We start from the raw sequence: 26386 nt of genomic DNA, 5'->3' as shown, positions 1-26386 counted from the left end.
CACAGATGTAGTTATAAAAGAGAACCTGTATGTGGTAATATTAAATCACACCTTTATCCTTTCCTCTTTCTTCATGTCAAACTACAAAGCCACAACAGAACAGCTACAAAAAAAGACTGACTGGCTTTCAACTGGTCTGAACATAGTAGAACTTATAATGAAACCTTGCTATAAATACTGATAAATGATGCTCAAACAAATGCTGGGTTTTTTTCATTGAAATAAGCATGACTCACTTAAGAAGAGTGATTTATGATTCATTCCTTAGACTGCACAGAAAGAAGGCCATGAGATGCTGTGTGAACTTTGTCGTTCACATAATTCAGGCTCTGTGGCCATTATTTCACAGGAAATATAGCATATAACAGTGACCTGCCTTCCAGAAGTATAATAAAAATGTTGTTGCTAGTACATTATTGTAGAAGAAAAGATGCTCAAGGTTCTCTGTTTTCCTTTATTCTTAAATTGTATAGTTTCTTCAAGGCAGAATCTCTGAACTCTTCTTACTTAGATGTTTACTTGATGTTTATCATTGGTATTTTTTTTTCTTTGCATGTGGCACATATGTGAAGTTCACTTCTGAATGGTAAAAGGTTTCAAGGGTTCCAGTCCTAATTCAAGGCTCAATTTCTATGGAAGATGCATTTAGGGATTTATGGTTAAATCCAAGGCTAGTCGCAGCTAGAGTTGCTTTATTGGAAATTATTGCGATTGCTATTCCTAAGTAACATATTTTATTGATTTGAATGGTAGCTGCAATTAACATCAGATTTGATTTTTATGCATATACAGGTTGAGTACAACAAGGGGTGGGGTCTTCCAGCATTAACACCCACAAGATTCCTGTTTTCAGTTTTTAGGGGAGTCCATAGTGCACTAGGACTTTATGCACAGGGGAATTTAGCTCTATTGCATCCACAGCTGACTACCTCTCTTTCTCTTGTTTTGTTTTCAATTCTGCCCATCACCCACTGTGTCCCAGGCTGTTCTAAGTCTCATTGAATATATAATCAGACTATAACTACTATCAGCTGCTCTTTGTTAGCCATTGTGCTAGGGGTCCACACATTTAGCTTGGCTTACAGAAAACATAATGAATGACATAGGTGGAAGAATAATGATCTCGACCAACTTCCTACAGAAGTATATTCTGCAGTGGCTTCTTGTCAGCCTATATATGATTTCTTATATGATCATGCTGCTAACAGATAGCTTAATGTCCTTTTCTTCACAATATTGTGTGTGATCTACTGAGGACCCACAGTGCATTAATCACAATTTGTTTTCCACCTCCTCACTGTTGTTCATTAATGCCTTCATCATGAATGCACAGATGCACATACTATGAATCAGAAGAAAGTTAAGTACAGAGAGTCCCCATGTTACGAAGAAGATAGGGTCTGTAGGTTTGTTCTTAAGTTGAATACATGTCTCTCTCTCTCTCTCTCTCTCTCTCTCGCTCTCTCTCTCTCTCTCTCGTTGCCACACACACACACACACACAGTATATATGAATAGTATAGGGAAGGGTTACACCCCTGTGGTGTTTGTTTTGCTGTCTGTGCCCCTGTTCAGAAGATTTCATCTTTCTTTCTTGCGATAATTTGAATTTTGAAATAAATTGGCTTGCTGTGGAAACAAAGATTGGTGATAAAGCATTGGTTGAGACACCTTTTCCCCATGATAACTTTTTCAGGAATGAATTTCCCTTCCTAGGGATAGATTTCTCTCATTTCCTGTTGTCTCACCACTGTTCTTAAGTATGAGTTGTTTGTAAGTCATATGTGTCTACTGTTTGAAATAGTCAACAAATGATTAATTTTTTTCTTTGAACGATAAACTCTGCTTTCAGATTGAAGAACCTAGATGGTGAGAAGCTGTAAAACAACATCACCACACACCATTTTTCTCTTTAACATTGAGATGTATTTCTTTAAAAGCTTGGTTTGTGTTCCTAAATGAGATTGAGATCTGCAACTCCTGTAACAGGAAGTTGGCAATATGCAGCTTTTGTCTAGTTCAATATACTTTGACATGCAAGTTCACTGCACAAATATTATTTGACTATTAACAATATTTGACTAGAAGGGCTGAAACCTAATTGTTAGTTTCAACTAAAGTAGACCGATTGACACTTACATAAATTGTGAACCTGCAGTTGATACAGTGAGTCTATTCTAGTTGGGACTGTTTGATTTAGAATTAAGAGATGGGTAAGGTTTATTTTCATTAGAGATTGAATATGTATTTGAACAGTCATTCCCTGTTCTGCAATGGGGAATTCTCTCAGTGCAGACATCTGTGGAGCGCACTTGGAGAGATGTTATTATAGTAGCATTTATAGAATTCATATAAGCTTTTTAGTAGGCAATAGCTCTCCTTGGTAATGAAGGTCTTTGCTTACATGTGAGCCAAAATGTCCTAATGTTTTTATAATGGAAGGGTATCCTAAATCACTGGGATTTCATAAGAGGCTGGGAGGTTTCTTGTACTGATCGCTACAAATGCTCTTCACTATCTCCTTAAGGTATAGCTTTAGAAGAAACTACAAATAACCTCTAGGAAATCATTTAAAATTAACATGAACACTCAGTTTATGGACAATGTTTTACAGAGACTATAATTGGGAGATCCTGAAGCTTTGTTTGTTTATTTTTCTTTGACTTTCCCCGCCCACTAAAAACATACAAATCTACAGTTAAATCAAAGATTTCAAAAGACAGGGTACATGGAAAAAATATTTAGTGCTAAGGCTGAGTTATACCAGTCCATCAGTTACCAATGCCAGGCCAGGCATTTCTACCAGCAAGGAGTAAGTATTAGTATCTCCTATTTAAATCTCCTGTGGTAAAGAGAGTTATGGCTGGCACAATGCCAGGTGGATGGTTTAGTGAAAAGAGGAAGAAAAAATAAGTTGTAAAAAGCTGATAGGGTACTATTTATAGGGGCAAATGTTCTTCAACAAATGTCCAAAATACATTCTGGCAGAAATTTCCCTGTATGATGCCTTTACATGGATGAGCAGCACTTCCTTAACTATTCTCTCTCTCCTCCTCTCTCCCTCCAGCAATTGTCATGGTCCTGAATAGCATGAGTGTCAGCTGGAGTGCCCGCATCCAGATTTTCCTAACCTTCTGCAAGCTCGCAGCAATTTTGATAATTATAGTCCCTGGAGTTATGCAGCTAATTAAAGGTATGAACTGAAAAGTAAATGCTATTTTAAGTGCTTTTATCTCCCCCTTCCCACCCTTGCCCCGACCAAATAGTGCTTATGCCAGCAACATCTCTTAATTAGTCTCTGCTTGTTCAACATAAGCTACATACTGTCATGTAAATAACTGGAAGTAGAACTATGCTGAGAAAACTTATATTTACAGCAGTATGCTGATGGGAGCATACTGAAGAAGGCATTTTAAATGAACGGCCAATGAGTTCCTCCTCCCAGCCAAGAAAAAGGGGGGAAAAGGCATATAAAAAGCATTAGAAGAATAAACACTTCTGAAGGACACTTTAAGGCGGTTGTGATAATGGAATTCTCAAGCATTTTGTTTTTCAGCATTACATTCAGTTGTGTGTAGTTTAGTATTATGTCCAAATGTGGCCAGACTCTTTCTCTGCAGTGCAACGAAGGAGCTGTCATGTTAGGTTATTGCTGCAGAAACAAGAATGAGGTTCCATAACATCTTAAAGACTAACAAAAACATGGTACACAGAAGCTCATGCTGTAGTACATATTTTAAGCTTTAAGATGGTTCAGGAATCTTTCAGAGACATGGTTTTGATGGTCTTTAGCACAGAAGAATATAAAGAAGTGGTCACTGGTCAGTCCCAGCATTTATTGCCTCAGATTATCTTGCTCCTTATCATAGTTCTGTGCCCATCTTACGTAATGTATTGCAAATTGTAAAATCCAGTCACCATGATAGGGTTGTCTCATTTGAACATGGAAGAGAGCCTTCTTAGGGCATGTCAACACAGGCTGAATAGCCTGCACTCATCACTGTCTTCATGACATCAAGAGACATTCGTTCAGCCCTTATCACTAAATCACTGTACTAAACCTCAGTTTATGTTCAGAATGAATTGTGGGGTCTGAAATAATAAGGGGGAACATTCCTAATCCAAATTGCTTGGGACCAGAAGGGTTTGGGATTTTGGATTTTGGGGAGATTCTGGAATATTTGTATTTGTATATACAATGAACACACATTGAAGGTGTCCCTGGTGGTGCAGTGGGTTAAACCGCTGAGCTGCTGAACTTGCTGACCGAAAGGTTGACGGTTTGAATCCGGGAAGTGGGGTGAGCTGCCAACCTAGCAGTTCAAAAACATGCAAATGTGAGTAGATCAATAGGTACTGCTCTGGTGGGAAGGTAATGGCACTCTATGCAGTCATGCTGGCTACATGACCTTGGAGGCATCTACAGACAATGCTGGCTCTTCGATTTAGAAATGGAGATGAGCATTAACCCCCAGAGTCAGACACGACTAGACTTAATGTCAGGGGAAAACCCTTACCTCTACCTTTTACACATTGAGATAGTTTAGAGATTCAAGTCTAACCTTAGACACATAACCTAAAGGTAATTTACACACAATATTTCTAACAATTTTGTGCCTGACACAAAGCTTGTATACTCTGAGCCATGAGCAAGCAAAGGTGTCACTCTCCCAGCCAACTATGTGGATAGTGTTGAATTTTGGATTATTTAGGATTTTGGAATTCTAGAGAAGGGATGCTCAAGGGCAGATTAGTTGTTTAAACAGGATGAATTTGGGCTTATTATATTACTTGAATTCAAAGACAAAAGCATTTGAGGAAGTAGACTTCATTTACAAAAGCTTACGTTCTCAACTTCATTCTCTCAGCTTCTAAACTGTTACAAGATCTCTTTGCATACCTATATATTTGAGTACATCACAGATTCAGCAGTAACATAAAAATAGAACAAAGAAACCTCAGAATTTGTGGCAGAATGACAAAATTAGCATCATTAAATTGTTATGTTACTGCTGAAGCCAATCTGTGTTATACTCAAATAATATAGCTATGAAATCAACAACATAATAATATTTGAAGACTGATACCTTTTACTAATATATATTTTAGGATCTTATATTGGTTAATAACATGGAAAGCAAAATAATGTCATATGAAAAGCTTGTTGATCAAAAATGACAGAATGTATGCAGCATCAAATCCCCATAGCAAAGTTTCTGACAGTCTTATTTTATACGTTCTGATGGATATAGCTGTGTTTCTTTATGACAATTTCTTAAAACTGAAACTTCTGAATGTGTATATTTGTGATGTGGAAAAGGGAAAACTGCATTCTTGACATATGCCTAGAGGGAAGGAATTATTTGGGCACTAGGTTTTCCTGCCACCTTTTCTTAAAAATGGCAAAAATGCTTTCAAAACCATCTCAACAAGAAATTGCAGCTGGAAGGTAAATATTCCAAACAATGGCTGGTAAATCTGGTCACCTAATCTATTATTATATGTAGCTCTCTGCCTCCTGGGCACCATTTCCAATTTACTTACTCCTATGTGTTTGTTCTAATGTCCCTGGTGTTTGCTTAAATATAAAGTAGCTCCTAGTCCTGATTATCATGTGATGTGTGAAACACTTAAAAGATCTCATCTATTATACTGTACTGCAAAAAAGAATTCTACTAGGTAGGAAAAGACTAGAAATCCTAGTTTAGGAGTGTTAGTTGATTTTCTAATATGTATATAATAGTGACAGGAAGAAAATCAATTGGAGGAGAATTCTACAGATAGCATGGGCTGCCATGAAGATGAATAAATATGTCTTATGTCAAAATTAAACCTCAGCTCCCCTGGAGGCCAAAAGTGATTAACTGAGGCTATTGTAATTTAGACATATCATTGGATGGCATGACTCATTAGAATAGATATTTAGACAATATTGCTTGACAAGTGTGAAGCAGCAGGAGAAGAAGAAAATCCCACTATTGGTGGATGGATTCAAAGAAGCCACAGCCCTGAGTTTGCAAGGCATTAGGGCTGTTAATATCAGAGCTTCTTGGAAGTCTCTCATTCATAGGGAAATTGATTAGATGGCACTAATCAGAAATATATAGAAATAAGACAGGGTAAGAGATATATTATGAATTGTATTTCTATATTTGTTCCTTATTTATTATTTACATGGGATGTGATAGCCAGTCTGTGACATTTAGTTCAATAGAATTGAATGGAGGCAATCAGTCAGATCCTATAGGCACAAGGATAGGCTGGCATATATATCAGCAGTGGCAAATCTTTCGCCTGTTTTGACTTATAATTCCCATAAAGTCCACCTAACATGGCTAATGGTAAGGGATTTTAAAACATTTGAAGGGATAAAGCTTCCCCATGCGTAATATATATTGTTTGCATTTGCCTTTCCTATTCTTATTTAACTATCTGCTTTACTAAAAATATAAAGGGATGATTAATAAGCTTGAAATGTAGATGGATTTGTGTAATTAACATTTAATTTGAAATCATAATCTCTTCCTCCTCCCCAATATTGCTTTTCAGGAGAAACTCAGCACTTTAAAGATGCATTTGTGGGAAATGCAGCTAGCGTCAAAGGACTGCCTCTTGCTTTTTATTCTGGAATGTATGCCTACTCAGGCTGGTAAGTTGTTTGGTGGGCTGGGCTTTTTGAAGTCTTATTGGAAATCCAGTGGCCATGGCATGGACATATATGCCCCCCAAGGTTTCCCCAATGAAATATTACAGATGGGCTGCCTCTGTAATATTTATTATTCAAATACTCCTTTCTCACTTCCGATAGCTCTGCTAGCCATTAAACAAAACCCACACAAACTGATGGAGTACAAAAGGAACCTCTAATAGAATAATAGAGACACATGTACAGGCAGCCCCTAAGTTACAAACAAGATGGCTAATGACCATTATTTTCTCTGTTCTATAACAGAGGCTGTTTGAAGGCTAACTAACTTGGTACACAGTTATTGTGAAAACGAAGTAAACAATTATTTTGCTCACTGAGAAAAATATGTACAACAACATATTTATACACTTGTACATTATGCTTTATAGGTTTTATCTCAATTTTGTCACTGAAGAAGTGGAAAACCCTGAAAGGTAAGTAGCATGTGTTCCCAATTTTTAATAAAAACGAGCTTAAGATTCCTGATACTTCAGAAAAGACAATCAAAAATGTGTGGTTTATTACAATAATGCTAGTGCTGAGATCGAGTCCCTCTTTCAGACAAAATAAATTTGAATATGTGGCTGTTTGTTGTTTTTGCAATTTTTGCTAGAAATTGACCAGAGGCATGATATAACTTTCTTGTGCAGTCAGTAGAAAGAAAAGCAATTCTAGGTTGATTTTACCCACCAGTAAATGAGTAATTTTCTTGGGGCATCTTTCACCAGCATGCACCTGAGAAATACTCCTGCAGTGAATGCAAAATTTTCCCTGCCCTTTTTACAGTTTAAATGTAAACACAAATTACTAATTGTGTCTCATGTCTATGCCATGTACGTACATTCAAATAATTTCTAATTTATGGAGAAGCTAAGGTGAACCTATCACATGATGTTCTAGATAAGCATTATTCAGAAAGGTTTTGCTTTTGCCTTTCTCTGAAGCTGAGAGAGTAGGGCTTAGCCAAGGCCACCAAGTGGGTTTCCATGGTTAGGTGAGGGTCAAACTCTAGTCTTATACAGACAATGTCCATCATTCAAACCATTACGCTACACTGGCTCTCAGCTTGTTTATAGGTCAGCTCAATCATCATTTGAGCTCACCATACTAAAAGCCTAGTTATATAAGATCAGGAGGAAGACCTCCACATAATGTTCCGGATAGTTTCTCCTTTCAGATAGCTGCTTCTTCATTTTAAAGTTACCATATCCACTGACCATTTGTGGGATATTGAATTGACAATATGAAGCCAGAATAAGAGGTTGTCTTCTCTTTCAGGTTCTGTTTAGCTGATAAGCCTTTTAAGCAAGTATTTTAAACACAGTTCTAAGTTTTGCAAGTACTGCCTTGTAAAACAGACAATTGAAAAGAAACACAAGCATAGCCATGGCTCCATTATATCTCTCCATTTATTGCTATAAAGGCAGTCCCTGCATTACAAACATCCCAATTCTATCTTGTTCGTAACTTGGAGACTGCCTGTATCTTGAAAGCATGCCTTGAGTTTAACATAGCAAGAAAAAGACTGAGATAAAACACATAAGTGAAAACGTCTCAAAATATTTCTTGCTCCCAGAATTTTCTGTACTACAGTCTAACATTCCCCTGCTCTCCATGCAATTTTAAAACCCCAAAAGCCCAAATCAAGATGATGTAAGGGCTGAAATTCCTGCTCACTGAGGAACAATAGTCCAGTTTTTCTCTTGGTTATTTTTCATTCTTAACCAAACATTACAAACACAGCTATTTCCGTTACGATTCCCCTTTCACTGGACTAAATTAATTCTCAGCACTTAACACTAATATTACACATAAATTGCCCAGTTTATGTAGCAAGTGTTTTTAAAATCTGATGGCAGCTATATGGAACTTGTATATACTTTGATCCCTACAATTCCTGCCCCGAATGGTTTTCTTAATTTAAACTGGGTTGGATAGAGATGAGTGCTGTTCCTGCCTTGGCAAGAGTAGTTAAATAATATGTAGGGGATGTGTAAGGCTTATAAACACACTATTAAATAGAATGTGTGTCCCCCACCAGGAAATAAACAGATAGGCAAGACAAGTATAGTTCTTTGGCAAGATCTTTGGCAAGTTGGTCCATGCTCAGAGGAAGAGAGTAAAAGAATGTTTAAGGTAGATGGATCTCTTTATGTCCTTTGTAGCAAGATGAACAATTTGGAATAGGAATCAAAACTATCTCTATTTTTTTTGCTATATACCAACCAATATGCCAACTGGATGTTACACTATTTCATTTCCTGTAACTTTTTGAACCAGGTTGTTGTTGCTGCTGCTGCTGAGTGCCATCAAATAATTTCTGATCAAATGTGAATTAAGAAAACCGATCACAGATATATAACTAAAGAACACATTAAGTACATAGATATATAATGATTGTCACACCATCTCATCACATTTAGATGAAGTCAAAGCAATGTTTCTAAATATTTATCACTTTGAGCCCATCTACATGGACACCTAAATCCAGGGCCTAAAGCAACCCAAATTTTGCTTCTGTGCTCTCAAACCTTTGTTTCATGAATGTACCCGTATTGTATTGTATGGTTTTGGTATTTTTTTAAAAAATGAATATGATACTTTTTTCATGTCAGGAGCGACTTGAGAAACTGTAAGTCACTTCTGGTGTGAGAAAATTGGCTGTCTGTAAGGACGTTGCCCAGGGGATGCCTGGATATTTGATGTTTTACCATCCTTGTGGCAGGGTTCTCTCATGTCCCTGCATGGGGAGCTGGAGCTGAAAGAGGGAGCTCACCCACTCTCCCCAGATTTAAACTGTCAACCTGTCAGTCAGCATTCCTGCTGGCAGAAGGATTTAACCCATTGTGCAACTGAGGGCACCTAATACTTAGAAATATGTTACTTAAATTTCTGCATCTCTCTATAATTTTTATACTATTGCCACTATGTTTTCTCTCTCTCTCTCCCCCCCCCCCCCCCTCACAAAAGTAAATATGAAACAGAACATAGGCAGGATAAATGCAACACTTGAAATATATAGAACTCTTCCTAGGCAGAATGGAAATGCAACTAATATTTCACTATACAGAGAGCTGTGGGTTGCATTTCTCCACAATTTTGGATAGCGATTGCCTTATGCACACAATATTTCAGAAGAACACAGATAGAGAAGCATACATATTCTTTGTAGGAGAATATAAAAGTGAAAAGTAATCCAGTTCTCCCCATTGGAATGAAATTGCATTATCATATTGAATGTGAAATAAAATCGATCGGTATCTTCTATTTTAGTTGATAACATTGTCCTTGTTTAAGATATGCTGAGCTGCATTGTTTGCTGTTGAATTGGAGCCATTCTCTTTGACTCTTGCTTTCCAACCCAAAGTTCTGTACATAGCACTGGAATGCCACCTAAGGGTGAGCCATTGGTCTCCATCATGGTATATCCATGGTACTTTGAAATGTCATGAACCACATTGGAAGATTTAGCTATGTCAGTCTTCTTAGTTAAGAATGGAAGGAATAGTCAGTTTTTTTTAATGATGTCAAACATTTTCCTCCTGTGTCTTTTCTGCCCCAAACTAAATACCCTCTGTTCCTTAAGATCTCTCTCATAGGACTTGGATTCCAGATTATTTACCATCTTGGCCACCCTCCCCTGAACATGTTTCTGCTTACCAATATCCTTGAATGTTGGCATATCAAGACAAGGAATACCAATTCCTTGTTTTGAAGTATTTGAGTGGCAGTCTGACACTCAGATATTAACTAGAGCTGACTCTGTTTAGCTTTCAAGATAAGTTAGGATCTGTTGCCCCTGGGGTATTTAGGCCCCTTCCGAGATTTCTGGAAATGGAACAATTAAATGCTTCCCATTTGATTTTTCCAACTTGAATAGCAAGCTTTTCAGTTATTAGTTATTATTTCAGTGCTTAAATTCCACTAATTCAAAGGAAACCTGCTTATGAATGTCATTTAGTTTTGGATGAGGCCATTAATGTTCAGTAACTAGAGATGTATAACTCGATTATTTGAACAGGCTTGTTTTGAGTCTTCCAGGCACTAAACAAGCATTTTGTTGTATAACATTCTTGTTTGCTTTGCTGTAGGTGCTATATTTAAATCTTCTGTAGAAGTTCACAGTGTCAGACTACTACAGCTTTCTTTTTTTGTACAGTAGAATTTCAAACTGCGAATTGTTGCTATTGCCATGAACAGAGTCGGGTTTGTAATTCTTGCAGAGGTGTAATCTGTAATGTTTTGTAAAGAGCTATGCATGCAAATTACTGCCTGGAACAAGGAAATGCATAATGATTCCTTCTGTCTTGTGCCTTGCCAAAGTAAATGTTTGCTCCAAATTCAGTCACAGTTGTATGTTTCCAGGTGCACTTCACCATGTAGAATAACTGGCAGCTGGTATTTCTATAATCAGTTCATGCTCAAACAGTGATAATTAACCTTCTGCAACAGGGAGGGTGACAGTGAGCCTGAAAAGAACGATGTGGCAAGCACTGCTATTTGCACCTCAAAATAGTAAATCTCCATGGATGTGTTGAATCAGGGGGGTTGGCATAAGGAGGCATTGAATTGTTTAAAGAATGACTTCAGTATTTTTTTTAGCTGTCATGTTTCCCTTCATTTTCTACTTTTGAAAATTTAGAAGCAAGTGAACATGTTAGTTTGCTGCCCCTTTCCTATCTTTTGGTGAAGAAATGAGGCCAATGTTTCAAGCCTCCCAAATCCAAGATTAGGAATCTGATTTGTAACTTCAAAGTGTTATTAGTGTTCAGTTATAGCAAAGTCAAATATAAGCAGACACAATTTTCTCTTTTACACATCAAGCAAACAGAGTGCCTTATCCCAACAGGAATGCTATGTGTAAAGATACAAGTTAAGTTAGCCCCAACTATTTGCTGCCATATTTTCTCTTAAACTTATGTCTTGAACCTTCATCCTTCCTAAGTTAGAGAGGTATGCTGGCAAAACCAGATCCTTGTAACTTGAACATGCTGGCAAGCAGTCATATAAAAATATTTCCTGTGACATTAAAAAAGCAACATTGGAAGCCAAAAGCAATTGGCTTGAACCTTTTGCCAGCTGGTTACCAAAAATAAGCATTTGTCCTCCAGTAAACATTGCATATTCAGGAATGGTGGCAAATAGAAAGGCACTGATCTAAATCAAGTTACTAGTCCCAAATAGAGAAGATTCACTGGGATTTGTATGTTATTTTGCTGTTGGTTCAATGGGTCTGTTCTAGTTGGGACTGGGAATTGTATTTATTCATTCTTTTCCCTAAAACATTTTGCTATAAAAGAATGAAAAATAGTGGTTGCTTACATTTCACAAAACTAACTAATCTCAAATATATTTAAGATTTCATAAATTTAATAAATGGAAATCACATAAATAATCTGCAATTTCTGTACATCAGCATTTGTTGATTCCTCTTTTCATATGTAATACAGGATAGCTATGATTACCCAAAGCTTTGCAAAGCAGGAATTAATGAAGAATATAGTAATGAAATAATTAAATGAAGTGAATGATGAACAGACTTTCTGACAATATTTACATAGTGAAGTAGAAAGGAAATGCAATGAAAGCATCCATCTTGCACATATTTAAAAGCATTTTTAAAGAGCAAGGTAACATTCTATTGAGATATGAGGCTATAAATATGGTAATTTTGACACAGTGCTGTAAATAGTTAGTATTAGTGACTGGCCTTTAATGTTGTTGACTGAAAAAGTAGGAAGGTTAAAGAAAGAAAATGATAAGACCCAAAAGCAAAATCCTTTGATACTCAGAACAGTTAAACCTCTAGAAATGTATTCTCAAAAAAGCCTTTGATGTCAGAAAGCCCTGCTAGCATTTGTGGTAAAATGTGTGCAGTGTAATTCTTTGTTTAAACATGAGATGGGCTTTTGAAAGTTTGCAAATGTTCAGTTTCCATTTGTTAAATAAGTTTGAGGCCATCCAGGCAATCTATCATTGTTTAAAAAGTTACACTGTGCAAAGAATGTATTATTGAGATGTATAGTGTTTGTAAGCCTACTCTCAGATTGATAAATCATGTCTAGTGCCAGTTGGAATACAGAGAATGAATTGCTTTGCTATGACCTTGGGGTCTGAGATTAGTCAGTTTGTCTATTAGACTTCTCCAGTGTTCTTCTCACTTCATTTATTCCTTCTGTTCTTCAGAGCCAAGCTGCAGCAGACTTAGAGCAAGTTGCCAGCGTTTGATATCATCAGTCATTTTTGGAAAGCAAAGTCTCAGAATGGCCTGAACAATCTCTGTGGTTTTTAAAAAATATATATATCAGGTTTAAATAATCTGGGTGTCGTGTTTAATTAATATACTGTCTGCTTTCAATTTATATTAATTAATAGCTGAAAGTCAGAATATCTTGAGTCAATGAGAAATGGAAAGATGAAGCATAACACTGATGATATTTCCAGACTTAAGGAAAGCAATGTTGACACAGACAAATGAGAGACGCGCGGCTTCCCAAATGTCACAGCACTTCCAACACGTTGGTGAATTCCAGTTCTTTAAAGTTTTTGGTGTGCTGCATTTTGATGCACAATCTTTCTTACTTGAATCAATAAGTCAGACTATCCTTTAAATATCAAGGCTGATAGGTCTACCTTTTCTTACCTGTACTGAGCACCCTTGATAGATGGATAAGAGTGGGAACTCTTGGCTGTTCAACAGTTTTACATGTAGAATTTACTTTGGAGCCTGAATGGTAAGCAATAACCTTTGGAAATTTTGGAACTTGAAGTCCTGAGAAGTTTTATTGTGACTTCTTTTGAAAATTGGACCTGGATAAAAGAGTTGAAAAAAGCAACTCTACCCCTGCAGTGCAGTATTGTGAAATGGCCTGCTTCCTACAGTGCCATGAGAGGGAGATAGATGAAGGCAAGAATTGCTCCCAGCGCTTCAGCAATTTCTAATGTGCTTATCCTGGCAAGGTGCAGGGTAGAAGATAGGGCATTCAGTTTACTTTTGGCAGTGGTGTAGTACTGTAAATAAATCTTGTTTAAACAAAAAGTATCCTGGAATACTATGCAGTATATTTTTAACTGTCTGATATCTTGTTGTGGTTGGGTCATCATCACTTCATTGAGATTGTCATTCTAATGTAATAAAAACCAATGCTATTTTGATGATCAATCATAAAAAAGACCAGACAGAGAAACAAGGGCAACTTTATTTTATTTGTAATCAAACGTGTTTTTGAATACCCCACCAGAGGGAGAAAGGTATTGCCTTTCCTCTTGTATCCTTCATGGTGGCTTCCCATAGGCATCTTTGACAACTGTTGGAAACAGGATTCTCAACAAAATAGATCACCACTTTTTGCGTTCATAAGGATTGTGTAAACCGTACATTAACTCTGAGTTATTGATTTCATCATGGAGGCCTATCAATCACAGATGTAGCTGATCTGTGATGACAACTGTGATAGAACTGGGAAATGGTATGTTTCTTTTATGAAGGTCCTTCCCACCACATGGACTCATGGCAAATCCTAGGAAGAAATTAGGCATGCTGTTTTAAAGTATATACCCTATATCTTCAATTTTAAGACACCACTGATTGTAAGACACACCCTAATTTCAGTACTACCACTACCAAACATACATAAGATACACCTACAATTCTAAGACTCAGCCCATTTTAAGAGATGTATATAGAAAAACGGGTGAGTTAGAATGGAAGAAATATAGTAGTTCTAAATGGTTTGAGCAAGTGGACCAAGATGTCTGCACATCTTCAAAAGACCCAGTGTTATACTAACCAATTTAACTTGAAAAAAAATCCTTCCCAGCCTCAAATATATTACTTGTCCTAACTTTGCAAATGAGTAAAACCTGTTCACTGATTCTTCACAGTTAATCCATTTCTACATTACCCTGTTGCTTTTGTCATTTCCAGTTTTCACTAAATGCACTATGATAAAAATTATAGTAGTAAAGTTGTGATTTAATGTCCCAATCTGAGTACTATTGATTTCAGTAACAAGAGTTAAGTGGGTATAGATAAATCTTATAAATAAAAGTTTGGTGTATTATTTTTAAAAGGGAAATATTTGCTCATATCTACTCAGTATATAAAGCAAACTGCTGAATTCAGCATAGATTATTAACTACTCCTTAACAAGCATTTTTTTTTCATTCTTCAGTCACAAACATAATTATTTGGCTAAAGGATGAAGCCTTTTCTCTCTTAACACTATAATAAAAAGGGCATTTCCATGCATAATGTGTTAAATATTCATGCTACCCATGAACTATTGCAAATTATATTTCAGTCTTTTTAAACCTCTTGTTGAGACTATATTCTGTCTTGTCCTATGGAACACTTTGACTATATTGTGATTAACACATTTTTTTATTATTCTACTTCACATATGCATAAAAAATACATTTGGCTCAAAGTCAATTTGTTCGTTCCTCTAAGGCCACAGTGCCAAGCAAGTGGTGCAGAAATAGCAGGATTATACTGTAATATTTTATCTTGAGGTAATCAAAGGTGACATATATTAATTCCACAAATGCTTTCTAAACCTCATTTGCTCATGTAAATGTAAAAGGTGTCCAGCTACCCTAAAATAAAATTGAAGGGCAAGTCTGTAAGTTTTTCCTTTCACTTTTATTTAACACAGATTGTGGTCTAAAAATACTTTTGCATTTTGAGATCAGTACCAATATATCAATTTTGAATCTGTCTATCTATATTTGCATCTATATAGAGTTTTCCACATAACAATATTAGAATTCTGCCATTACCTAGATGCCATATAGGAACAGTCATAAATGCTAGTATGTCAAGCTTGCCAGACACCTATCGTGGACAAATAATCTTTCTTGCACCACATAGTATAAAATTAAATACCTCTAGATAATTTAAAACTGATTTTATATTAAAATAGTTGTAGCATTCTTCACAACACACAATATTATCATGGATGGGTTAATGATTAAGGGGTCTTCTATAGCACAGATCTTGAGAACCAATGGCCTTCCAGATATTGTGGGGTCCAATATCCTTCAATCCTGGCAAAGCAGACTAATGATAATTCATGATGAATTCTGTAATTCAACATTTGGAGTACAATTCTTGAGTGACAGATGTAGCATATACTTTTAGGATCTTGATGCAGAATCTTAATCCAAATATTTGATGGCATTTGAAAGATGGATCATAAAATAAACCATCCATGTAGTATCCAGTAAAGGGATAAAGTATGCATAGTATGCATTCAATTACTTCTGACCTCCTGTTGCATGGAAGTTTGCCTACTCTTATCCCTCACCATCTAGAAAGCAGATGGTAATCATTGCAGGTTTAGTAAAGATGCATTTCCCAACTAAAACAGAGTTCAGTATAAACAAACTTTGCTCTTAGTAAATATTATCATTAATCCAGGTATGATGAAATTGAAAGCAAAATGGCTAAATTTAGGCTAAGTAATTTGCATTCAGGTCCCACTGAAATTAATTTACGTACGTTACTATACCTTTTAAAATTATTTCTATGGATGTGTGACTAACAGTCTGGACACAGCCCATAGATAGTTTAATACAATTTTATTTGCTTAACCTCTAAAAGTGAAAAATAGATCTGCTCATCATAAAACTCAAGGGAGTCTTACCTGAAGTGTCACAATTCAGTCTTTATATATCTATAATATATTAACATGAACAAGAATGATCTCACTATGATAAAACACATTTTTCTGACAAGTGCATTTCAGCCAAAACAGTATGCTTATCCTTAATAATCATTGAAGTCTCACATTGTTGTAGTTGTGCAAATAGAAATACAGCAAGAGTGTATTTTATAGGTGTAACTTGCTAAAGTAATAACCCCCCTCCCAAAAACGAAACAGTAAAAAATCCTTTTGTCTACCAAATTTGGCAGGTGTCCTAACACTGCAAATATTAATATTCTGTTTTCATTTGCATAAAGACCTCTATCTTTTAAACTTTATAATTTACCAATAAACTCCATCTGCAAGTAGACATCTGAGATTTAATTGGCTTTTAAAAGGTAATTGGTTTGAGAAAAGTTGATTTCAAAGTTATTTTTGAATTTTCATGCTTTCACTCAGTTTAATGCAGCATTGAGAGAGATTCAAACCATAGGCCACTTTTGGCATTAAACAATTCAGGAAAGATTTTAGATGGCAGCAAAACACAGCATTCTAAAATATTCTTAAAAAGTAGCCCCTACTTGAATGAACACCATTGATAGTCAGCACTGGTGCACAGATGATCAATGTCAGGATGTGGCCCAGGAGAGGCTAATTCAGCATAATTAAAATCAATACATATATCCAAGGAATCCATCCATATGAGCCAACAGTTCAGCAGCTTAACCCATAAAAACAAGAGCTACTGAAAGTGAAGTTGAGATAGATGGCCAGAAAATATGCATAGAAAAACTGTCTGTGGGGTGGGGTGGGATTGGGTGTGAGAGCAGGGTGTCCTCCATTGCCGTGGCCCACCTCAGCTATTTAATAGCATAATGAAGATTTTGAGAGGGGGGCGAGAACAAGTGGCAATGAGTGTGTGGAGGAAAACAAAGTGTGCTGTTCACACTGAACAAGACTTAGAGGAAAGGGTCACAGGGTATGTGAAGATAGGATTTTAGAAGGCTTTTAGAAGGCAGAAGGAACTTGTAAAAAAGACATGTTCAGCAATAAGAGCAGTGGAGAGTTGGAACGTAATTCCGCATTATATTACTTCTTGAAGGTAGTGACAACTAATTTCAGCAGTTTTCTTCCTGCTGTGAAAAAGTTCTTGAAAACCACACAGGTTTTGAAGACTAGCAATTTGGGTCTTATTCTGCACAAAATTGGGATGAGGTTGCTTTGCAAAGAAAACAACCATTCTCCACATTGAAAACAGCATTATATGCTTGGAAAATAACATTTATATGCAGAAATATTAATTTCTATGCAAATCAACCATTTTATACAGAATAAATCTTGAATTAACAGAGGAATTAGTATTTCTATGTCAAAATTTTACGTTTCATGCTGAAAGTATATTTTATGTGCAATACGAACAACCACATGTGAATTTGGGCAGAATAATTCTGAGAAGAACTGAAAAGCTTATTGTCAGGTTAGGAATCATCTCATTAGGGGACTAGAAAACATTTTTTTGACAATTTTATGAATATTTTGTCCATCTTTTATGGAGGGGGTGATCTGGGTCCCCGTTTATACTGCCATATAATGAGTTCAGAATGCAGTTTGACTAAATTGAATTTGATTATGTGAGTCTACACTGCCATATAATTCAGTTAAATGCAGTTAAACTGGATCCTGAAACTGCATTATATGGCAGTGTAGATGGAGCCTGGTTAAATGAAATGAGAGTATGACAGAGGAGGAGGAGAACATGTGGAGGAGAGGAAAGTGTGAGAGGCTTGTGAGGAAACTAGAGAGAATGAGGAAAGTACTGGGACTGTGAGAATGAAGGAAGATTGAAAAGGGAACTTACAGGTTGTTAAGAGATAGGAGGTTGAAGGAGCAGGGTTAGGTAGAGTAGCAGACTGGAGACAGTCCAGGCAGCTAGGGAACATGGACAGGAAACAAGTGACAGGGCCTATGTAGGTTGGAGAGGCTTGGAGGCTAAACGATTGGGTAGGAAGATTGGGGCAAGGGAAGTCACTCCAGGAAAACACTGGACATGTGGCAGAGAACATTGCCAGCAAGAGAAACATGTTGGGGAAAGTATGCAAAAACAATTACCGTATATACTTGAGTATAAGCCGACCCTAATATAAGCCGATATATATTTTTCTTCTTCCTGACTGGCAAGGGCGTCTTTCCCTTTTCAAAACATTCCCTTGGTTAAGAGCAAGGGAGGCTTTGGAAAAGTAAAAACCGATAAGGGAGGGTAAGATGAGAGATAAATATATCATATGTTGCAAGCAATGGCCTCCAGGCTCCGCTGCCAGCTTTACCTTGACCCGATTATAAACCGGGGGAGGCTTTTTCAGCTTATAAATAGGGCTAAAAAACTCGGCTTATTTTCGAGTATATACGGTATGTGGAAAAGAGGCAACCAGAAAGGGAGTTCGGAGGCCAGTCTTGGATCAGGAATTTGGTTTGTCTTTGACAAGAAGCAATAAGGGACAGGTTTGGCTCATAGCACCCATAGCTTTGGGGTATATATTTGTTTGTGAATAAAAGTGTAGTGTCTCAGGGTTTTAAAAATGTTTCTTTCCCCCTGATTCTTCAAGAATGGGAATAAAGGTTTACAGCTATTATATTTCCACTTACATTTATGTATTTAGAGGCAGGCATATGGATATGGAATTTTAATTTGGACATGTATGTGAAATCCATGTCCTTTCTGGTTCATCAAGGTCAGAGGAAGACTAGATCAATGTTTAATGGGAATATGTAAAACTTCTCTCCAGAAAGGCATAGGATTTCAGCACATGGGTAAATTTACCGGGCATACGATGCTTTCAGCACAGTTCATGAATGGAGCAACGACATACAGATACTTCTGGTGGAACTACATCCCTGAACTCTACTGAAAGTGTTGTACAAAGAAGCAATGAGAACATGGGAGGCTGCCTGTGTTTTCATTTCCAGCAATGGGGTGGGTGCGGGGAGGCCAGGTAGCAACACTTTCTGCCGTGTGATGGGGAAGGCGGTGCTGCGGGCAATGCAGGGTGCAGCGCAATGGATTCCCCCGCTGCCCCACAAATTTGCTGTGATTCCTAGTGAATCCCCTGCAGTCGCCTGCATTAGGCGACTTAATGTGATGAGCTCCTTAGTATCCACCTGCCTAAAGAAGGTGGTTATAAGGTCCTTGTTAAAAAAAGGTCTCACTGGATCCCAATATATGAATCAATGGTCATCCAGTCTCTATTATCCTATTTTTGGGCAAGTTAGGAACACTTGCCTTACAGTTTTAAAAAAGTTTTTGTGCTTGTGTTCAATTATATTTTATGAGAGCAGAGAGAATAAAAGACTAGTAAAGACATATACCATGCATCTGTTTTGTTTTAAACTGATACACACAGTAGAAAAAGAAGAGACCTGTAAAATTGGCTTTGGATTATTAGCACTTTTTTGGTTTTGAACTTTGGGTACTGCTCAGGCAGTTGCAATAGAAGGCACCATTGGTAGTTTATGTGAAAGCACAGATGGAAGTGGTAAGAACTAGGTGCCAATGGCAGCAACAGTAATTACAGCAGATTGTCTAAACCAGATGGGAAAACTGAATGGGGCAATTAGCGTTACAAAACAAGGAAACTCAAATTAGGGGGAAAGTAGTATGTGTGTACATATCAGTGTGTGTGCACAAAACGGCTGCCCATTTTGACCAGCATGTGAATGTTGAGGGAGGGTGCATCTGCCTGCAAATTTTGAAGGAGTTTAGATATGAATCAGAAGTACATCCAACCTACATGAGCTAGTGATTTCATTTCATGCTTTATATGTGTCCGGAGAAGACAGAGATGTCATTCACTGCATGGTAGCTGCTGAATGGAAGCCATTGTTACACTGTTCTAGGAAAGTCTTGCATGTTCCGTCCTTCTTGTATGATTATGTCACTCCAGTAACACATGCTGAATTCAAGTGTTTTCCTATGGCTGTGTTGAATTTCCCATGGCTTTCAAGGGCATCATAAAAGTAATAGATTCTAGAGATGGTGAGAAATTGGTTTAATTCAAAGACTGTGGAATTACCTGCCAGAAGAGAACCAACAGCTGAGTCCCTTTGGGGAGAGAGGGCAGTATAGAAATAATGTTTTATTATATTATTATTAAGATACAATTAAGGACATATCTCTTCCAGCAGGCCTACTCTGTCAATTTTAAACTGAATTTTAACTTGCCATTCTATTTATATTGTAATTTAATGTTTGTATTATGTATTTGATATATGCATTTTAATGGCATTGTGTTTTATATGAGTGTTTTAACTGTGTTGTACCCTTCCTTGAACCACAAGGAAAGTTGGGTAACAAATAATATTCTTCATTATCATCATCAATATCATTTCTGCAAGTGTATCTCATTTTGCACATTCTGACCAATATATGAACTGAAGCAACTACTTTTCAAAATGTGTACTTCATCAAACTTTTCAATGAATTTTGCAATTGATCTATGCACTCCAACCAAAAATGCATAGATCCATGCATGTATTGCCTCAATAATGTAAAACAGCACTCTATTAGGAACATTACGTGACATTTTTGTATATCAGCCAAAATTGCTTACAGACATGCATTAAAAGTAACATGCAAAATTTTTTTGGGCATTTAAATTTAAAGTTAAATTTAAAATTCCAAAAAGTTTGAAATGAATCGGGTTTGTGTGTGTGATTAAATGTCACCAAGTTGCCTATCAACTTAGGTTGATCTGATAAGATTTTCTTAGGGAGGAAATAGTCAGGGTGGTTTTTGCTAGTTCTTTCCTTTGAAAAATAGCCTACTGAATTTTTGTTGGCAGTCTCCCACTAAAACCCCGAGTAGTTGCCAAGATTAGACAAGATCTGGTGCTTGTAGGATTTTGCATTGGAAAAAAAAAGAAACTGAGAGAAACTGAAATTGACAGGCTTGTCAGTCCCTAAATGTCTTATAAGATTTGCATACATTGTGTTAAGTTGTCCATGAACTACTCACTATGTAAACAAGAATGCTGAGAAATGTGAGGTGGCAGAAATAAAGTAATCAGTTGCAAAGGCAGAAGTTAAACAATCATCGGTCTCATACCTGCCCACCAGATCTCGAAGTTAAAATAAAAAAGCTTAGTTTTTTTCTAAAACATGTAAAACTAACTTGACGTACAATAATTTTATTGATAATAAAATCATAGGGTTGTTGTGTGTTTTCCGGGCTGTATGATATACTTCACAACCTCTGAGGATGCCTGCCATAGATGTGGATGAAACTTCAGGAGAGAATGTTTCTGGAACATGGTCATACAGCCCGGAAAACACACAACAACCCTGTGATTCTGGCCATGAAAGCCTTCAACAACACAAAATAAAATTATAATGGAAGAACAAGAAAGAAGAGAAAGTGTCTGCAAGAAAGGTGTAGTAAAACAAGCACATAGAAAGCCAAAGTAATGCAAATCAGAATTTAATTTATATAAGCGTGAAAAAGTTACTACTCACAGAAAATTGTGTAGCCTTCAAGATGTCATTGAACTGTAACTAACTGCTGGCTAAACTTGGTGCCATTGGCTAAAGTTGGTGGAAACATCTGGAGGACTACGTAATTCCCAGCTTTGATGTAAGTCTAACTAGTAAACCATCTGCTTTCTTAGAATGGAAGAATACACAGCTAGGAGGTAGAAAGATTACAATGAATGTGGTGCATTGCCTTTAGTAGAGGGATGAAGAGCATGTGGTCCTTCAGATGTTGTTAAATGATACCATCAGCATAGCTAATAGTGAGAAATGGTGAACAAACGGGAAGAATACATGTCTCCCATCCCTTCTTTATCGGGTCACACTTTCAAAAAGGTCTGCCTAATGCCAATCTTTGTTAGTTGAAACTATGGTATTTGTGGGAATGACAGGTGACTCACAACTTTATATCATTTCTTTCCTCCTCTTCTCTCTTGAATTTAGCATTTCTTTTCTGCCCATGTTGTGGAAAACACCATGTCTGTGCAGAGAGTCATTTGCTGTAATATCATACCATGGGAAATAGGAATTATCTCAACTGCAGCTTCAAGGCGTTAGTAATCTCAGTCACTGGAGGGTACTTTCTGAAAAACTTATCTGATTTTTTTGAATTGATTTTTTGAGAAAAGAGCCCAAAAGCACTTTAAAATCAGATGACTTCCTAACCTTCTGTTGCAGCTTCGACAGCATTGTCTCTGTATTTTAATGTAAAAATTACAGAAGTGTAGGCTCTCTCTGACAGATAGTTTTCTTTTGTATAGCTATCAGTGACACAGGCTGAGTTGATATGCCTGTCAGGGGCGTAATGTCACCACGCCAATCCCCAGTTCCTATTCAGAGTGTGAACTGCTGGATGACTGAATTTTGCAGTCCAGATTTATTTGTTCCAGCCAAAGTCAATACAAGATTAGAACTTTTTGGAAACATGGTAATTAGAAGCATGCAATTTGGCCAGTAGAAAATTATTGGATTGTGTTTCATGGTGTTCATTTATCCAAATAACAGTCAAACGTCTGGGCAGCTATACAGTTTGCTGTGCTTTGCCTAATGCAAATGCAAAAATGCTTCCTTTTGACTGATCACATTATTATTTTTATTTGCAACCAGGCAAATAAAGGAGAAAATCTACATTTTAATAGAATGTTATAATTCAGGGTAGAGTCATAACTTTGTATCTTTAGAAAACTGTTGTGTTCATACAGCCATGGAAGAATCTGCACTAATGTCTGCCCCGGGCTCTCTTTAATCTGTCTTCCAATATTTCTGGCTACTTTCTTTCTTTCTTTCTTTCTTTTTTTTACCACATCTTGGGCATTGAAATGTTCCAGGCCATTGCCATAGCAAAAATCATCCACCTTTATAGAAATTGGCAGCCCTTATTTGCCCCTCAACCACCTTGGGAGAAACGAGATTTTGTGAAAAATGTAAGCATATAGTTTACTTTCCAAAACAGGCATCTCCTCCGGGGCCCCACAGACTAAGGATGGAAGCCAAGTATCATAGAAGAAATCTCAAAATATAGCAGTTAATAACTTTATAATAACTTTATTCTTATATCTCGACCCATCTCCCTGAAAGGGACTCGGGGCAGCTCATTTATTTATTTATTTATTTACAGTATTTATATTCTGCCCTTCTCACCCCGAAGGGGACTCAGGGTGGATCTCAATGTACACATACATGGCAAACAGTCAATGCCACTAGACATACAGACAAAGAGAGATGAAGACACAGAGGCTATTTAACTTTCTCCAGCTTCCAGGCTTCTTGAGGGTATGCTCGATTCCGGCCACAGGGGAGCTGCTGCTTCATCATCCACTGTGACACCGAGTCCTTTTGATGGATTGTGTCCTCATCCCTTTTCTGCACACTGCTGGATGAATTTTATGGTGTTGTAAAGTAATTAAATTAGCCTCCCCGCATAAGCGGTACCTAAATTTCCTACTATCTTTTGGGTTACTTAGGTCAACAACGAGCTGGTCTATTTTTATTATGGTCAGGTGCTCACTCTGACACGAGCTGGCTTCAAACTCATGACCTCTCAGTCAGTAGTGATTTATTGTAGATGGCTACTAACCAGCTGTGCCATAGCCCGGCTCATGTGGGGACCAAGCCCAAAAAGAAGATTATAGATATGTCAACATAAAATACCTTACAGTACAATAAAATAGTATATAAAACATATAAAACATCGTAAAAACATGAACTCAATAACAACCACTCAATAGTCGGGCACAGTAGGCGTGTTCAGAGCTGAGAAGGCTATGGTTGATCCCCTTCTAATCTTGGACCTTCTCTGTGAAAGGATGTGCTCTGTTGACCTTTTGTCTGCTGTTTGGATCCCTATCTTTTGACCAGGAGTGGTTTCATCCAGCAATTTCTCCCCATATGTCTGATCTGATACTTGATATGATCTTTGAGAGGCTGAAGTAGACAGTTTACTGCAATGCCACATAAGCCTATTCTGCTTTGTATTGTCACCTGATCAGTTTTTTGAGTGTTAAGTTTAGCAGACAAAAAAGTGCTGGAGTTGGAAACTATCAATTTTAAGAAGAGAACTTAGTATTAATTCTTGGATTTTATAAGCTGCACTAAATTCCAGCAGTGCAGTGGCTTTATATTTTATCACCTGAGTGCCCATGGCCATACTGATCTCTTTCATGTGAACAGTAAAGGCTAAATTCCCTTTTTCAGCTATGCTGAGCCAATTGAAGATAAATAGTTTTTGCCTTGGCTGTAGTGAAACTCCCCTGAAACCTTTCTTTTCCTGATAATTCTTAAAACTGAACTGTGGGATCCCTTGATTCTCTAATGCAGGACTGGACTGAGCACAAAGCAAGGGATTTCCTGACAGAGAAAAATAGAGAAGTTCAATACAAAATGAAGAAAATAATCCAAAACCAAGTAAAATTAAATTTAAAAGATTACAACTGATACTTAGGCCCCTTCTACACTGCCATATAAAATCCAGATTATCTGCTTTGAACTGGATTGTATGGCAGTGTAGAATCATATAATCCAGTTGAAAACAGAAAATGTGGATTACATGGAAGTAGAAGGGGCTTTAGTATTAACTTCTGAGTGAATTATTATTCTGATTGATACTTTGGAGAGTTTTATGTGTGGATTACAGAAATATAAATGGGAAAATTGGGAGGAGGGTTTCAACTATGCAGGACAATTTTAATACAAATTGGGAGGTAAAACCATCTTAATTCCAGCTGATGAGTTTAGAAGTGTATCCATTAAAATTTCTTCTAGAGATATAATATATAAAGTCTAGGGCTGGATCAATACTGTCCTTTACCCCTTGGGATATCCCTTTATCCCAGGATCTGATCCCAGATTATCTACTTATCCAAGATTATCTGGCAGTGTAGTTTGCTATAATCCAGTTCAAGGCAGATAACCTGGGATCAGATCATGGGATATAGGGCAGTGTAGATCCAGTCTAGCAGGCAAGGAAAGTAATTGGAACAAATACCACTACCACCATGTCTGTTTTCTATGGGAAACAAACTATAAATAGAACTACCGAAGTGGTAAAAATGTAGTTCTCATTAAATTTAAAGGTTTGACAGCTTTTTTCCAGTCTGATGATGATGATGATTATTATTTTCAAAGTGTATACATTATAATATAACTATTGGTATATAACGCCATCAATTAACAGTAGTAACTTTATACTTTCTAACAACAACAAGAACAACAACTTTATTTATATCCTGCCACCATCTCCCAAAAGGGACTCAGGACAGCTTACAGAGCTTACATAGCAAACTTCCTGACCTACACCAAGATAGAGCCTTACAATAATTTGCCCTATCAAGCAATGTATATTTATATGTATGTAAATTTTACATTAAAAATTCAAAAGTGATCTAATTGTACATCATTTATCATAATCTTGCTGTTTTATCTGACAATGTATTTTTAATCACTCAACACTATTATAGAACAATATTTAAATGTTCTACCTATACTGTGAAAGGCTTCCAATTATTTTGAAAACATTGTATTGTTTTATTTCTAAGAAGACAGGACTTGACTGTTTTTGACAAGTTTGATATACTGTTGAAAGCTATAAATTTTAATGTTGTGCTTTATTTATTGATCGTGTCAGAAGCGAATTGGGAATACAGTTATAATGTATAGAAAAACCACAAACAAAGTAAAAACTTGTTATTATACTAAATTTCCTTTGACCAGAAGCTGGCTACTTCGAGTGCCTCGGGTGTCATTGTGAGAAGGTCCTGCATTGTGCACGTAGCAGGGCCCAGACTGCATGTAGTAAGTGGTCTGTGGTTTGCTTTTCTCCACACTCGCATATTGTGGGTTCCACTTTGTAGCCCCATTTCTTAAGATTAGCTGTGCATCTTGTGGTGCCATAACACAGTCTGTTCAGTACCTTCCAAGTCGCCCAGTCTTCTGTGTGCCCAGGAAAGAGTTTGTCCAGAATGCCGTGCTGCAGATCTTCAAATAGTTGTCTTTTAGGGTAATCTGATTAGATGCAAGGGAGGACATTCCCTTTG

The 26386-nt window shown here is 37.0% G+C and overlaps 1 protein-coding gene across 1 annotated transcript in view; it reads left to right on the top strand.

The window, feature by feature from the left end:
• The window catches only part of slc7a11 (solute carrier family 7 member 11), an 84062-nt gene that overhangs the window by 20188 nt on the left and 37488 nt on the right, over positions 1 to 26386 (top strand). The window contains exons 4-6 of the mRNA XM_003221678.4: positions 3067 to 3192; positions 6549 to 6648; positions 7077 to 7121. Coding sequence (XP_003221726.1) covers positions 3067 to 3192; positions 6549 to 6648; positions 7077 to 7121 — 271 coding nt within the window. The remainder of the gene's footprint in view (positions 1 to 3066; positions 3193 to 6548; positions 6649 to 7076; positions 7122 to 26386) is intronic.

This window comes from Anolis carolinensis, chromosome 5, assembly GCF_035594765.1.
Source record: "Anolis carolinensis isolate JA03-04 chromosome 5, rAnoCar3.1.pri, whole genome shotgun sequence".
Lineage (NCBI taxonomy): Eukaryota > Metazoa > Chordata > Lepidosauria > Squamata > Dactyloidae > Anolis > Anolis carolinensis.
The sequence above is the reverse complement of the archived record's forward strand: the minus strand, read 5'-3'. Positions and strand labels throughout refer to the sequence as shown.